The 16,933-nt window shown below is 32.7% G+C and overlaps 2 protein-coding genes across 2 annotated transcripts; both read right to left on the reverse strand.

The window, feature by feature from the left end:
* Positions 1-15: 15 nt before the first annotated feature.
* LOC139852915 (serine/threonine-protein kinase BSK1-like) lies at positions 16-4,178 on the reverse strand. Its single transcript, XM_071842258.1, has 9 exons — positions 3,634-4,178; positions 2,706-2,841; positions 2,107-2,240; positions 1,726-1,831; positions 1,438-1,523; positions 1,122-1,310; positions 844-1,017; positions 623-736; positions 16-524 (listed from the first exon to the last, which is right to left on the reverse strand). The coding sequence occupies exons 1-9, from the start codon at positions 4,027-4,029 to the stop codon at positions 264-266; spliced, it is 1,596 nt and encodes a 531-aa protein (XP_071698359.1). The 5' UTR covers positions 4,030-4,178; the 3' UTR covers positions 16-263.
* Positions 4,179-11,943: 7,765 nt separating this feature from the next.
* LOC139852130 (uncharacterized) lies at positions 11,944-16,700 on the reverse strand. Its single transcript, XM_071841355.1, has 5 exons — positions 16,566-16,700; positions 15,087-16,472; positions 14,669-14,829; positions 13,961-14,184; positions 11,944-13,292 (listed from the first exon to the last, which is right to left on the reverse strand). Exons 2-5 carry the CDS (start codon positions 16,441-16,443, stop codon positions 12,551-12,553), a joined length of 2,484 nt encoding a protein of 827 aa, XP_071697456.1. The 5' UTR covers positions 16,444-16,472; positions 16,566-16,700; the 3' UTR covers positions 11,944-12,550.
* Between the last annotated feature and the right edge of the window lie 233 nt (positions 16,701-16,933).

Genomic DNA, 16,933 nt, shown 5'->3' on the forward strand with positions numbered 1-16,933 from the left:
TAAGTCGCAATTACCTAAATTAATTGTTTATAACACTAAAATCACCAACCGGAAACAACATATAGGCATGTCAACAGGCTAACTGCTACTAATATATAAACATAGAATGTTTTAAGAAAGTTAAGCTCTATATACGATCACCGAGCCTTGCATTTTATCAATTTTAACAACTTCTATATGTAAATTCATTCAAAAATTCGATGTCAATCATATTTGACAGCAAATTACGGACCCTTTTTTTTTAAAATGTACCCGCGATGGTCTTAAGACCCTCTAATTCGGTCACGTTTTTGTCGCTTTACTTCAAGCCCAGCAGCCTCGTTTAACATATCGAGAGAATCTTGATGCATATCCAGCTTCGCAAGAGCAACTGATTGCATGTAAAAGGCAGTGGGCCAGTCTGCATACACAATCTGTGCTTGCATTGCGTCTCGAAGGGCAGCATCAGGTTGATCACATAGCAAATAGCACAGGCTCCGCCTTGCTAAAACTGTTGGTGATATCATTGTTCCCACATCTATGAACTGCATAAAGACAACACCCAATTTTTCCATATATTTTTATTTATTTATTTTGAGAATGAATTGGAATGAAATAACAACGTATATAACATAATACGTACTTGTGAATAGAAGTCGATGGCGGCTTTAAAGTCTTTCTCACGAAACGCTTGATCACCACGTTTCCTTGCTTCCAACATGTCTCTCATCTGTTGAGTCCATTCTTGAAATGATAACTGACAAAACAAACATTCCATATATATAACGTCATAATATTTAATTAAACAAACAATTGCGATACATGTACCATGAATGTAGCACAAGGTACAAGTGACGAAATCACCTCATTGGTTCCGGCTCCATCATCATCACGATAGTGTGTCATGACGAGGATCTGATGAATGGCAGTAAGATCCTTGCGGGAACAAGCATCTCCCAACGGTGAAAGGGGGCGCGGTGGAGTTGACGGAGCTTCTTCTTCTTGTTTGGTAATACCGAGCATTACATAAGATGGAACCTAAAACAACACCGCAATTGTATTGCAACAATATTTCCAAAAAAGGAGAATGAATAAATGAATCGTAATTAAATATGAGAGAGAAATAATTAGTAAATTCTTACGTCACATTTGGTTTGAAGTGGAGCAAGTGTAGCAACAAGGTCATTAATAGTAGGTCTATCTTTGGGTTCATATTGCAAACATTTAGAGGCGAGATCCACGAGAATAGTCGCTTCATCTGTCGAAAAGTTCCCCTCCAAATGAGATTCCATTAAGAGAATGATATTTTTGCCACGGATCAAATCAAGCGCCTATTATTATACAGTACATCAAACTTTAGTTGGAAGGATATAAAAACTTACTACAAATCAAACAATAGGAGGGCCTATATACATGTAGAGGTTCTAAGATATTCGACCTATAGAAATAATGACTTACGTGACTTGGAGGGATGTGTTTCCCACTTAGAAGATCCAAAAGGACAGTCCCAAAACTGTATACAACACTTTCCGCTGTTACTCTTCCTGCAGTAGTAGTAGTAGAAACAATATACATTTAGCCAACCGAAATGAATGTATACTAATTAATGTGAGCTCTACTTGTTGAACCATATACAATCAACAACAACTTTGTAGAGATATTTAGAGCCTAATTGTACTTGTATAGATAGAGGCTTGGATGGATGTTAGGATGTAGAAAAAAAAAAAAAAGAAGCTAAATGATTACCGTGTTTGAGATATTCTGGAGGTGTATATGCAAGATTAGTGCTATAACTTTTTCCGTCTCTACTGTTCCTCATAAAACCAAAACATGAAAGTCGAGGATCTCCGTCCTATGAAATAAATCAATCAATTCATTAGCTTTAGCTTATTATCATCAAATCAAAACTAACCGTAATAAAACATAGACCACATGTTGTATCTCTTCAATAACACATTATTACCCAAAAAAAAAACATGAAGGAAAATTTAGATATTTATTTCCTATTCTAGCCTTGTAGGTCATTCAAGTAGCACATAACTATGAAATTAGAAAGTAGGAGAAAATGGAATGGCTCATTTATTTTGGAACGGAAATAGTATATATTATAAGGTTCTGATGACGTACCTCATCAAAGAGAATCCTGTACGCATTAAGATCATGATACAATTCACGACCTTGGGTAGTACAATAGTTTAAGGCATCAGATATGTATTGAGCAACTCTTATTCGCATAGCCCACTCGATCGTTTGATTTTCCCCTGCAAACGTCACATAGAGTATGACTTGAGCAAATCAAGTTGAGTATGGAGCCTGATCGGACTATAAACTAGACTAAAGTGATAGGATTCCATATTTTAATAGTATCAAACTTCTTAACCATCCAATTTGCTTCTCTCATCTACATTTTTCCTACCCTTGAATAAAAGGGACTCAAAATCAACCTCGTATTCTTATTTGATTATATAAACAAGGCCATGCAAACCAAAGGGCCCTTGGCCTGGCGGTATGAGAGGAACCCTTCAACCAAGAGGTTGAAGTTCAAGCCTCACTTGAGGCAGTAAGATGTAAATATTCGTGATTTCGTGTGTAGATTGTAGGTTTGCCTTTCAAAAAAAAAAAAAAAAAAAAAAAAACAAGGCCATGCAAAATGAATATGAAGAATGAACAAACCTAAATAAATGACGAGTAAAAACATTAATTAATTAAAGTACAACGCGACCTACAGTGAAATAGATGCTTAGCAAGAGTGTCATTAGGCATGTACTCAGCAACAAGCAACCTCTCTTCACCATCACAACAATATCCGATCAGATTAGCCACCCTTTTGTGTCGCAATTTCCCAACACCCCTCGCTTCCTCCTACAATCAAACACACCCATAATCAAATTTCACATTTATATATGATATAATATAAATGGAGTATATATAACTTATATGTGAAAACCTACCTGTATGCACTCTTTTGGAAATTTAACCTTACAATCCTTTTTATATTTTAGGTGGCCACAAATGCTATGTAATCATTAATTCTTCCCTAAAATCTGTTAAGATTATGTTCGAGTCTCTTTTAGTTACAACAATTATGTAAAAAAAAAAAAAAAAAAACTAATCCCCATGACAATTCTTGATAACAAATGAATACTACCCACCAGCCTGCAAACAAGATTTTTGAAGTCTACAGAGTATAAGACTTCCAAATGCGAAAGCCAACACCATCTATTTCTTTACCAAATTTATTTCAGTCAATTCTCAATTATCAATCAATACCCTCAAAAAGTTCAACTTAGTCAATTTGACTTTAGTAAAAGTCGTTTATTAATAGTAATAAACATAAACAGCCAGTCACAATGATCATGTATACAACTTATAGAACACGTAATTAGCAATTAACCTGATGACTCACAAGTCCTACCCTAAAAAGGTTCAAGTAAATTAACATGAATTACTCCAGACCAGCCAATAAGTATATTATTATTCGATTGAATATAATTATAATTATAATTATAATATAATATTAAAGAAAGTACATATACGAGATTCTCACACATACTTTTTTATACTCACACACCTATTTTATCATTTTGCTCTTCTAATAATACTGTGTGTGATCATCAAAAAAAGTGTGTGGGAGAATCATCGTAAAATAATTACCACAAATTGTTTAGCATCAGGCCAAGCCAATTTGGAGAACTTCTTAACAGCTATAAAGCGGCGATTTTTGAGTCTTCCTTTATACACAATATTCGGTGCTTTTTCACCACTTTCTGAAACAATTAAATCACTACTAAAATTATTAGTAGCAGCTTTTAAGTCACTAAGTGAAAACTCGGAGAAAGATGGTATACCACCACCGCCACCACCTCCGGCAGCGGTGGTTTGAGAGGACAACTTTTGTTGATTGGTGCTAGACGGTGGCTTCGAGTCGTGATCATTATTATTATTATTATTATTATTATTATAACTAAAAGGATTTGTTTTATGTTGACTTTTTAACTGATTCCTTTCTGGGCTAGTTCTTGATTTAGGAGCCGATGCACAGAGACCCATGATTGATTCACTTCTTTTAAATCAATTTGGAGAAAAAAAAGACAATATTTTTAGAAAGATGATCTAGTACTCGTATCTAGATGTGTGTACTTATTTGTTTGGGTTGTAATTTCTATGGATTTTTTTTGTTATGTTTGATGTACATAAAAATAAAATAAATGAGGTATAAAAGTGGGGGTGTTACAGTTGTTAGATGCTTTACAATCGAAATTCATTTCTACTTTATTTGTCTTTTAGACCCAATCATGTTTGGTGGAATATTTTTCCAAGTATTGTTTGTTTGTTATATTGTCTCCAAAGTTATTCTTCTTTTTTCATTTTTTTTAAGACTTTTTTTGTCGTTAGTCCCTCAATTATACACTAAATTGTGAACAGCGTTCCTTTCGTTTTTTTCTGCTTACAGCATCCCTCGATTTTACAAATTTGTGTTTCAATGTCCCTCCGTCTAACTTTCGTTAAATAAGTATGTTAAGTCATGACATGTGCCTTGCATGTGAGGGTAAAATTGCCTTTTCCCCATCTTCCTCATCTGTATCTAAATCTAATGTTTGTTGAACTTGTTCTTCCCCAAAATTCAAACGCTAAATTAAAAAAAATAAAACCAACAGCTAAATTTAAAAACAAAACAAACACATAACAGATTATATTCTAACCAAGAACTCTTTCATCCATTATCCCTTCTTATCCTAACCATCTATCTAAATCAAATCAAAACAAATAATATAATCAAAGCATCCATTTAATCGATCAATATGCTCAATATGCTGATTAAAAACCATCTATAGCTAGAACCATCCATTAAAAAGAAAAAAGTAATAACTAAAAACCCAAATTATAAATCAAAATTAAAAACCTGTTTGGTTTCATCACTTATGTTTCTGTGAATTTGAATTTGAATTTGATACATTCATCAATTATAAATAAAAAAAAGTGTAAAGACCCGTCCTAATCCATCCGGACGAAATCCATATTGATTATAAACGATTCACAACAGTTGATTACATCGCGAGGTATTTGACCTCTATATGATACATTTTACAAACATTGCATTCAATTTTAAAAGACAATCGTTCTTTACAACGAAAATTGACGGCATGCATACCATTTCAGAATATATCCAACTATAATTGACTTAATAATAATCTTGATGAACTCGACGACTCGAATGCAACGTCTTTTGAAATATGCCATGAATGACTCCAAGTAATGTTTCTAAAATGAGCAAATGCACATCGGAAGATTTATTTCGTACCTGAGAATAAACATGTTTTAAAGTGTCAACCAAAAGGTTGGTGAGTTCATTAGTTTAACATAAATAATCATTTCATAATTGTAATAGACCACAAGATTTCATATTTCCATTTCTCATAAACATACGTCCCATGCATAGAGACAAAAATATCATTCATATGGATTGAACACCTGGTAACCGACTAACAATATGCATATAAGAATATCCTCTATCATTCCGGGAAACCCTTCGGACATGATATAAAACAAAATTGAAGTACTAAAGCATCCGGTACTTTGGATGGGGTTCGTCAGGCCCATAGATCTATCTTTAGGATTCGCGTCAATTAGGGTGTCTGTTCCCTAATTCTTAGATTACCAGACTTAATAAAAAGGGGCATATTCGATTTCAATAATTCAACCATAGAATGTAGTTTCACGTACTTGTGTCTATTTTGTAAATCATTTATAAAAGTTGCGCATGTATTCTCAGCCCAAAAATATATAGGGTAAAAAGGCAAATGAAACTCACCATACTGTATTTTGTAGTAAAAATTCATATGACGACATTGAACAATGCAGGGTTGGCCTTGGATTCACGAACCTATATCATTTGTATATTTATTATTATACATAGTTGTAATCAAATATATATATATATATATATATATATATATATATATATATATATATATATATATATATATATATATATATATATATATATATATATATATATATATATATAAATTTACTAATTATATCCTATTTATATTAATAATATATATATGTTTCATATATTCATTTTGTACATAAAAGTATTAACTTTTGTTATGTTATGTATATAAAATATATTTATATATAAATATCATTTGGTTGTTAAAGTAGTATTTTAATAATTCTAAGACAACATTTTAGGTGATAACAATAATAATAATGGTAGTATTAATAATAATGATAATAGTGTTATTAATTCTATAAATGATAATATTAATGATAATAACAATACTACTAGTAAGTAATAATGATAACATAATAAAAATACTACTAGTAATAATAATAACATAACAACACGAGTAATAATAAATACGATAATGATAATAATACTAATTTATTTAATGATAATAATAAATAATTCTATAAATAATAATATTAATGATAATAACAATACTACTAGTAAGTAATAATGATAACATAATAATAATACTACTAGTAATAATAATAACATAATAACAACAATAATTAATAACAATAACAATAACAACAATAATCATAATAATAATAATAATAAATAAGAATGAGAAAAACTACCTCACAAAGAAAAAGTTCCCAAAAAAAAGAAAAGACTGCCCACGCCCGGGATTGAACCCGTGACCTCCCGCTCACCCAAACACCCACTCAACCACTCGGTTGTACCTGTCTTTCTGAAATAATAACACTCCTAAATGTATATAACCCGTCCCTTCAGTTCATCATCTTCTTCCTCTTTAAAAAAAATTTCGTACAACCAGTTTAATAATGAAACTCTGATTTGAATTTACTAAAATAATTAAAACTAATAAAGCTTAAATAATTGCAAAAACGAAACGAATAATAATAAAAAAAAAAATTTGCAACCTAGCTGTTGCTCGTCGCTTGTAGAGGAAAAAAAAATAATTTATTTTCGAGTTTTATAAAGATTTGGATAATTGTTACAACACGAAACATGTTTCAAAACATCCCAGGAAACTTTCTGTATCCTCAGTTAGTCCAAAACATCAGATTGAAATTAAATTTTATGATGAACAATTTCGTTGACTTTTTAGAAAATAAGTTTGACTCAGAAATTCATGATCAATTGGAAGAATTAAAGTTCAAAACTTTGCAGATAGTTCAACTACATGTATCCTAACACATCTGCATTGTTGAATTTGGAAAACTTTGTTGAATTCGAGATATGGTAAAATAACTATAGCGACAGATGCTGAAGTTGTAAAAATAAAAATAAAAAAAAAATAAAACCCATCGCAGCTTTTGGAAATTTCGATGATATAGAACATGGATAGATTGTGCTTCACTAATACAAAAAATATTAGATTGACTTATGGGAATTATTTGGGCGACCATATATCACAAGCAACACAGTATATATGAGAGAAAAAAATGGAAACAGATTAAGACATATACCAGATACGCATGATGTCACGGTTTATATATATCTTATTTTAATTTTTAAATAATTAATAAATATATTATATTAATATTTATAATATTGATATTATTATATATATTATTGATAATAATAAACATACTAGTTAAAATAAACTCAATATTAATAAGATTAATAATAGAAGTAATAAGGATAATAATATTAATATTTCTAATAATAATAATATGTTAATAATAATAATGACACTAATAATCATGAAAATGATTATTTTAATTAATAATAATGATGATGATAATAATAATAATATTAATTATCAAAATAACACTAATAAAAAGAATGATAACAATTTTAATGGTATTGCTAATAATAGTATAAATCCCAAGAATAATGATATTTATAATAATGTTGATAGTATTATTAATAATAATAATAACATTCATGATAATAATAAGTCGTATATAAAAATAACATCACTTATAATAATTTTAATAATCTCAGTGATAATGGTAATGACGTTAATAATATTGATAGTTATGATGATATTAATATAACAAATTTGGCGTATCAATTTCATGTCTATATATACTTAATAATATTGTCTAATATTATTGTTAATATTAATATTAATAATAATACAGAAAGTAAATATAACAACCATATTTTACTTGTCATTACTTTTAATATATTAATATTAAACTTTTATAATATAAGGTATATTTAACATTTATAATTTTTATATATATTACAATATATATAATGTTACTTATGTATAGAGTTCATATATATATTTATATTTTTATTTACACACAAGTTTCGTGAATCGTCGGGCATAGTCTGAGGTTAAATGCTTCAATGTAAACAGTTCAAAAGTTTTAGGACTCAACTTTACAGACTTTGCTTATCGAATCGAAAACATATAAAGATTAAGTTTTAAATTTAGTCGGAAATTCCCGGGTCGTCACAAAAAGTAATAGCTAATAACTAACCCTTATGTTTCTGTAATCTTGAATTTAATTTTGATACATTATAAATTAGCAACGGCAACGCACCACAGCCATTAAACATCAACGGTAGCCCTACCGCCGCCATCACCGTTGTCGTCATATCCACCATCACCGTAACCTGCAATAGATTGAATTAGAACCTCAAATAATTTGCAAGTGATTCCTTAACCAGTTATTGAGACTTTTGTTGAAGAATTATACACCAAAACAGCAACAGAAACATGAATCAATCGATGAACAGTTGCGGTTTTCATATGAAGAACTTGAAAATCGAACTTGCAATTTAGAGTGTTTCTGAAATCGATTCCTTAATGAAAAGTGCTTGAAATTATCCATATAACACTCGCCAATCAACAGACGATCCAGAAACATATTACAATTCACAAATCAAAACGTTGACCGAATTGTTTAGAAGTTTGACCTTGATTCTGTGAATTTGATGTTGTTTCTCCATACGATTTGATGCATCAGGTAGCATAAACAAGTTGTGAGGAATCCAAAACAATTCTAAGATCGTAATATGTTGGAGTAGATTGCTCAAAAGTGATCGATCTTCATTTTTCGGACAAAAACAAAGAACACAGATCGAATCTGCTCAAATCTGCTGTTGTTATTCTAAATTAATGATCATCGAAGCTTAGGATTGTGATTAGGAACGTTTTTATGTCATCAATTCACGTTGTTGATCATCATTGAAGAGTTTGATATTTTGAGTTTGATGTGGATGAACTCGTAACAGTACTGTTGCAGAAATCTGATTCTGAATAATTTGTATTTAAATGAAATTGTGTTTGTTTTTTAGGATTTGTGATTTGAATCAACACAAATTTGTATAGGTTTATAAATTAGGGTTTGTAATTTTGGGGAAGAACAACTTGAGCAAGATCAAGGCTTCAAATTTTGATTCAGATGAAGGTTTAAAAGACGAATTTACCCTCACATGCAATGTACATGTCATGACTTAACATACTTATTTAACGGAAGTTAGACGGAGGGACACTGAAACACAAATTTGTAAAATGGAGGGATGTTGTAAGCAGAAAAAAAACGAAAGGGACGCTGTTCACTATTTGGTGTATAATTGAGGGACCAACGGCACAAAAAAGTCTTTTTTTAATAGAAAATAAAATTACGTGGTTGGTCTTGATGTTTGATAAAATTTCACGATAGTCAAAATTTATTTTAGACATGGTTGATCACTCATGTTTGCACTAATTAGGCAGTTGATTTATTGGCCTAACGATTATTAAAAAGATCTCGTTGAATTTAACCATGTGCAAGGCATCTATAAGCATTTTTATCTTTTCAATTTTTATTTTTCTTTCACTCATCTCAATAACAACCAAACCGTTACCTTGTAGCAAATCTTTAATTTTATAAACATAAACACGACATAAAAGTTTATCGATTCACTGCATAAACACAAAATCTCGTAAACGTAATTATAGACACAAAATATCTTAATATCCTTAAATCATAAATACAAAATCAAATGAAAAATTTCTTAACGTAAACTCAAAAAAATCCATTACCTTTCAAGATTTATGAACATCTATTTTTGAGATCCAACACTAATCGTGTTCTTCATTATGAAGTACTCCGTATTAATTATTAATTATAAATAAATATTTTATTTTATGTAACAAATTTAAAATTATGACTTTTAATAGCTATGTTGATATTCAAAAATATTTAATAGATCCCTAACACAGCTATATTGAACTTAGTGTCTAATACAGTACTAATATGTATTATTAATGCGCATAAAGAGATGTAGTATTTCAATTATTGTATGGAAGAAAAAGCCCAATTGAAGCGTAATTTTAACATGCCTATCTCGATGAGTTAATAATGAACTTCGATGGAGATGATGTTAAAGTTGATAATTATATCCATAGATTTCGAACTCGTAAAAGGTTTTGTTTCAGTTATTTGGCTTTGGCTACCTATCATTAATTCGGAATTCATGTTTCGTTGTGGGATTTAGCCCTTGGCTTTTTTTATCGTTTTGTGATAGTTTAATTGGGCCTAGTTGGTACTCTAGGACGTTGTTTGTTTATGTTGGTGGTTATTTTTCGTACATTGTGGGTTTTTCGCGGTTTCATTGAATTTTCCAGCATTTCGTTAGTTTTAATTCTATGTATAATTTTTTTTTGCTTTAAAACGATAATTCAATAAAATAAGATCAATAACTTCACGGTGTTGGTTTATTGGTGATAACCTGACTTCCTATAAAAGATGTCAAGGGTATGATCCTTACCTACCTATTTCAATGGCCTTGGAGGTCTTGCGTTTGAGCCTCAGCCCTCACGAGAAGTGTTTACCACATGTGATACCCTGGGGGCGAAAGTGTGTGGGGGCAGAGGGGGGCGGCCGCCCCCAGTGTTTTTTTTTTCAGTGTAAAAATTTTGGGTTTTTCGACTTTGCCCCCGGTGGATTTTTTTTTTGCCCCCAAACCTACATTTTTTGCCCCCAAACAAATTCTCCAACTTTTGCCCCAAAATCTTCAAATTTTGCCCCAAAATCTTCAAATTTTGTCCAAAAAATTTGCTACAGTTTAATTTTTTTTTTTTCCCCCGGTAAAAAAAATCCTAGTTTCGCCCTAAACAGCTTCATCAATCGTGTTTCTGTTGAGTGTATAAATTCGTCGTGCGTGTTTCCTCTTGAGGGGTGGTATGACTGTAAAAGTTCGTCCCGAGAAATAATCGGGTGAGTGGGTTTCGATGTTGCATTTGGATCACCGTCAGTTAATTCTAGCCACCGTTCAAAAAGAGACCAATAATATATTAGTATCATGCATTAGCAAGTTGTTATAACTTATTAATGCATATGATAAATGAATTATTATAATGAATGATGTTAAAACTAGTTTGATTATATGTATAAAATATCATCACCCATTAGATTAGATAAAATATAATGTATCTTTATTATTACTGATAAGAGCATGGGGTGTGGAAGAGGTCACCTCGGCGTCGGTTTCGGAGACGGAGGTCACCGACGGTCGGCCGACACCCTGCCGCCGTCGGTTCACCGTTTTCAAGCCCAAAGTCGCGGGCAAGACGTCGATTGTGAAGGTTAAGTGGGTCCCAAATTCGAATTTATATCCGTTGCTCTTTTTTTTCTTCCTTTTCCTCCATTTCTTCCTTTTTCTTTTTGGTTGATTTAATTTGTATGGAAAAAAGAAAGTCCAGTAAAATTTAAGTGAAGAAGGTTTAAAAATGGAGGATGACGAGGGAGAGAGATAAGGAAAAAGATAAGCCTCCTGTACTTTTAATTTTTTTTTTCATTAACAGTCCCTTGAGTTGTTTTAAAGTATCACTTTTAACCTTACAATAGTTGATATTTGGTTCATATATTTCTACTAGTGTACATGAGATAAAATCATACTATTTAGTTATTTTTTTTACAAGCAACTTTATTTTTATAACTTCATAAACATCTGTTTATATAAAACTTTTTTTTTATATAGAAAATATTTATTTAATTAAAAAAGATAAAATAAATGATAAATAATAAATATTTTCTCTTTCCAAGACACTGAACTGACACTCTTCCCAATTCCCCTGTTTTTTCACCAATGTCAGTTTACAATGTCAGTCCAGTCAGCGTCCAGTCATCAGCAAGACACTGAACTAACACTGAACTGACGCGTCACCACACACCCAGTGCTCTAATAAATAACCCTTGTTACTATCAACACGCATTTATCGTTTTATTTAGCTATATTTTTATATATTAACGTTTCTCTTGGAAAAAAATAAAATAAAAAAATTTGTTGATAATTCCGGGTCGTTTTTCTATTGGATACCCTCGAGCTTGCTAGCTAACAGAATTAGATACACTTACAAAACCGATGCATCTCCATGCTCAATTATGTATCTGATCTACCAACCAGCTATCGTCTCCTCTTGGTGGGACCCCGGCCGACCCTACAGTTTCGCAGGACTTGTTTTGTTTCTTCTTCTAGCTCCCCACAAATCTTTCCATTTTCAGACTCCCAGCATTCAAAACATGCACCCTAGTAAGTAGCAAGTAAGATGCTTCCAGTTTTTCCATCTGATTTTCTTTGAACCTTGATGTCGGTCCACATTATTTAATTCATCCATTGGTCAAACAGCAGATATGAGAAAATCACTCACTGGGAAATTTGTTCCCAGCTACCGTCGTCGTCTATTCGTTTCAATAGTTCCTCATATGCTTTCAATGACGTACAAGTAAATCGTTCCAAGGACTCAAATATGCGTTGCATACTCGTATGCAGATTACCACCATTTTTACTAGTTTCACTTTGATACACCGCATGTCCTAACACCACACCCCCCTTGTTGTCACCATCTCCAGATTGAATCATTTTATCCAACATCTCCAACTCTTTATGAATCCTCTGTTCCTCTTTATCCATATTTCTTTCCCTACAATTTTTGTCAACCTCCATCCGTTGTCGCCATTCTACCTTATCCCGTTCCCATAACTCAAGAACATTTGCAGCAAAATCTCGCATCGACTCCACCACTTCCTTGTCTGATATTCTTTGCATGGCTTGTGCCCACAGGTTACATACAATGAATATAAGTGGTGCACCTATTCGTCCGGGAGAGTATGGGACTGGTCCATCTACTGTTTCTTCAGGCTCATAAATAAGACACTGTAGAAGCCACTCGTTTAGACTTCTCACAAACCCCTTATGAGCTCTGAACCAACAACAGAATCGTATAGCCCAGTTGAGCAGTTCATGTTCAAGTTGCAGTGTAGCTTCGAGACTCGCATCGTCCGTGTGTTTGTGAGATGCAATAGCTGCATCAATACGCTTAGCAGCACCGAGTGCCTCACACTGACTATGGTGGCATTCCATCATCGATCTCAACATCCTCGTTAATCTAATAAAAGGAGTACATATACATATATTACAAATAAGATACCAACCAACTAAAGCATTTATATTTTCTTTTTGCAACGAGCGACACTAGAGGTGACAATTTCTACCCAATAGATTATAATGGGTCAATTAGGGTTATGAATCGTGTCAACAAATCAAATCATTAAAATTAACTAAAAGAATGAGTCGAAATGGTAATTAAACGGGTTTGAAGTCGCCCAAAATGTATTTTTATGTGATAGAACTCCAAAATCACTTAGAAAAACAATTAAAATTACGAACATGAACATACTATTTTGTAATCATACCTAACACATGAAGTAATTATACAGGCACGTTACATAAATGGAAGGAAAAAAAAAAGGTTATGGGTTAACATTAGTCGCCGTTTTGACCCGTTACCCGACCCGTCTATCCTGTCATCTCTAGAAAGTTCACGCAAGCCGATAAAAACCCACGAGAGTCACAAGACCCAAGTAATATGACATAAAACAGGGGTCAATCATATATCATCTGGCACATGTTAGCTATGTGTAATTTACACTAATTAATTCATTGTGGGACTTCCAAAGAGGGTTACTTCTTCAAACTAGATTTCAAAATTTATTATGAACTTACAATTATAACAAGCAAAAAAGGTAAAACAACATAAAGAAGAATAGAATATACCCTTGAATGAAGTCATTTATTTGTGGCCACAACTCTTCATCCCTCATAGTGTTTATTTTCTCCGAGATCTTATCAATAACTTGAATTGCAATATGAATTTTACTTGAAAGACTAGCAACAAAAGTTCTTGTCGCGTTGATTTTGTGAGGCTCGGCACCTTTCTCATCTAAACGTACAAGCCTTCGCTTCTTATCTTCATGAAGCAACCTCATTTTCTCCTCAATCTAAGCCACCCATTAAAAACAAGATTATGTTATCTAATTGCACCAACAGCCTATTCATCATCAGACGTTTATTTTGTGTCCAGTATTTACGACTTATGTCATACAGTATTATGACTTTACAATTAAACTACAACGTTCTAACAACGAACTGTAGTAATTTAAAGAAATATATCAAATGATTTTCTTTCGTGACGCAAAAGGCAGAAAATCCTCATACATTTGAGTTGCAATATCTATATTTCAGGAGACAAAAAAATGGTACTGCTGCAACATTAATAAAATTCTCTAAAATATCCAAGAATACTTTTTGCAACTTTCATGTGACAAAATTAGTAATAATGAGATTACAAGAATCTAAATCCACCATAACGAAAATGGATTTTGTACGTGGAAACAAAATGCTAGATTCCCGATAAGCATACACACAAATAAACAGACAACAAAAAAGTTCTTCAATGTGACGTTTGAAAATCAAAATAAGTACCTTAACTTCATCAAACAATTTCTTTTCCCAGAGATATAGTTTATGTAGAGTTGATGATAGATTCTTAGATTTTGTCAATAAATCTACATCCATATCTAAAGGAGCAGAATCAGCTGGCGCTAGTGCTAATGGTGTAAACACGTTCAACATCTTGGAGGGAACTATTCAGAAATAATTAACATAACAAAAGTCAGCAAAACTCAATAATCTGAACCTGATAAATTGCTTAAAACAATATGGCCTTTTCGTTCACAAACACAACTTTAGATCTTGCAATCTATGTAAGAATTACAAATTGTGTAAACAATAATGCCTACGGTACATCATTGTAAGCACCTTTTGTTTGTGAATTATATTGTTTGAAAAGTTAATAAATTGATAATCAATTCCTACAAATAATAATTTATTAAATATAAACCTTGATATGCGATGTGTTTGCGGTTATGTGGAATTTTGCCAACCTCGAGAATCTTGGCTACCTCATTACCAGCCTCGGATGCACGATCAAATTGGGTATGAATCTCCTTCACAACATCTGAGTCATTTTGAAAAGCTACCGGCTTTTTTTGACTTTCAACAACTTGTTTATCCACCACATGAACTTCATATTTAACCGGATCTTCTTTAGCGACCGTATTGGGCACACTCAGGTTATGAAGATCGATATCAGGAGCCGCTACACCTCTGTACTCACTCTTTTCATCAACCACAGCAGGTTTGTTTCCATCGCCATCCGTATCAACAAACTTCTGATTTCCATGAACTTCTTTAACAACTTCCTCCTCCTGCTGCTGCTGATATAAAACTTCATCCACAAAATCAGGAATACTTTCTTCCTCTTGCACTCTACTTGAATCTCGAGGTGTATACGGAGGATAACAATCCTCAAACGTCTCAAATGGATTCAAAAAATCCCAACCGGAGCTTGGCGGTGGTGGAGGCGGGGGAGGAGGGTCTTTCGTATTCGAAGATGAAGCCTCCGCCTGTGAAACTGACCGCCGCTGTGGCTGTTGCTGTTGTGAGCCGAAAAACTCACCGTAATTAGAGTAATTATCGTTGTATAGATAATTACTAGGGTTAGAGTTTTGATGGCTATCACTATCATTATCGTTATAATTATTATTATTATTATTATTGTTATAGTATGATTTTATAGGCTCGGAAACCATTGGTCTCTGCTGATACAGAACAGACGGCGTCGTTTCCTTTCTCATATAATTGAATGTATATCTACCTACCACCGGGTAACCGGCTTGTGAAAATTCAGCCGGGGGATAAGGATAAACAGTTGGATGATAAGAACCAACTAGGGTTTCGGTTCCATGCTGATCAATATAATTCAACTTACCATGCTTTGCATCAATAATCGGTGATGAGCCACCGTTATCAGAATGTAAATGAAGCGATTCATCATCATCATCATCATCATCCTGTGAATCATCATCGGAATCAGTATGAAATTGAAGATGAGAGGAGCCGGAATTTGATCGGGCCGTAACATCCGGAGCCGGTGGTTGAGACGAGGAGGAATCAACTTTCGGTAGCGCCGGAATTGTGAGGACAGGAGAAGCATCGCCGGCGCCGGCGCCGGCATAGTGGAGATCCAAAAAACGGTGTAACGAATTACCAAGGGATTTAAGGGAATGAAAGTAGGCTAAATGAGCTTGGGCGAGCGCGTAACGTTGGTGAATTGCTTCATCGAGAAATTGACATCGTTTACGACATAAAATAACCGCCGGTGAATCTAATTCAGGCTTGGATCCCACACAACCCATTGGAATTGGAATGGGAATATGATATGATTCTGAATTAATTTTTAATTAATTAATACACATAAGATAAGATTACAATTACAAGTATATCTAAAAAATAACCAAATGGAAAATAGAAAACCTACTGGTAATGAAATGATAATTAGGTAGCAGAGAAATCTCAAGTCAAAAGAACCTAAACAACAGAAGATTTGAGGATAGAGAGAACAAATAGATTGAAGGAATCTTTGATAGCATGGATTATAATACTCGACTACTCGTATGTAGTTACTTGTATAGTTATGCATTATTTATTATTTATTATTTATATTTATTTAAAATGTATATGTAGATTTTTTTTTTTCCTTTTTGTCGGGCGAAAAACAAGAAACTTATATAACAATAAGAGAGATTCATCAAACTCGTCGAATATTATTACCTATAAATTCCCATCTCGAAGCGGTAAAGGGGTTCATATTGATAAAACCGAGGGAATAACGTCACTTCCGGACAA

Source organism: Rutidosis leptorrhynchoides, chromosome 6, assembly GCF_046630445.1.
Source record: "Rutidosis leptorrhynchoides isolate AG116_Rl617_1_P2 chromosome 6, CSIRO_AGI_Rlap_v1, whole genome shotgun sequence".
NCBI lineage: Eukaryota > Viridiplantae > Streptophyta > Magnoliopsida > Asterales > Asteraceae > Rutidosis > Rutidosis leptorrhynchoides.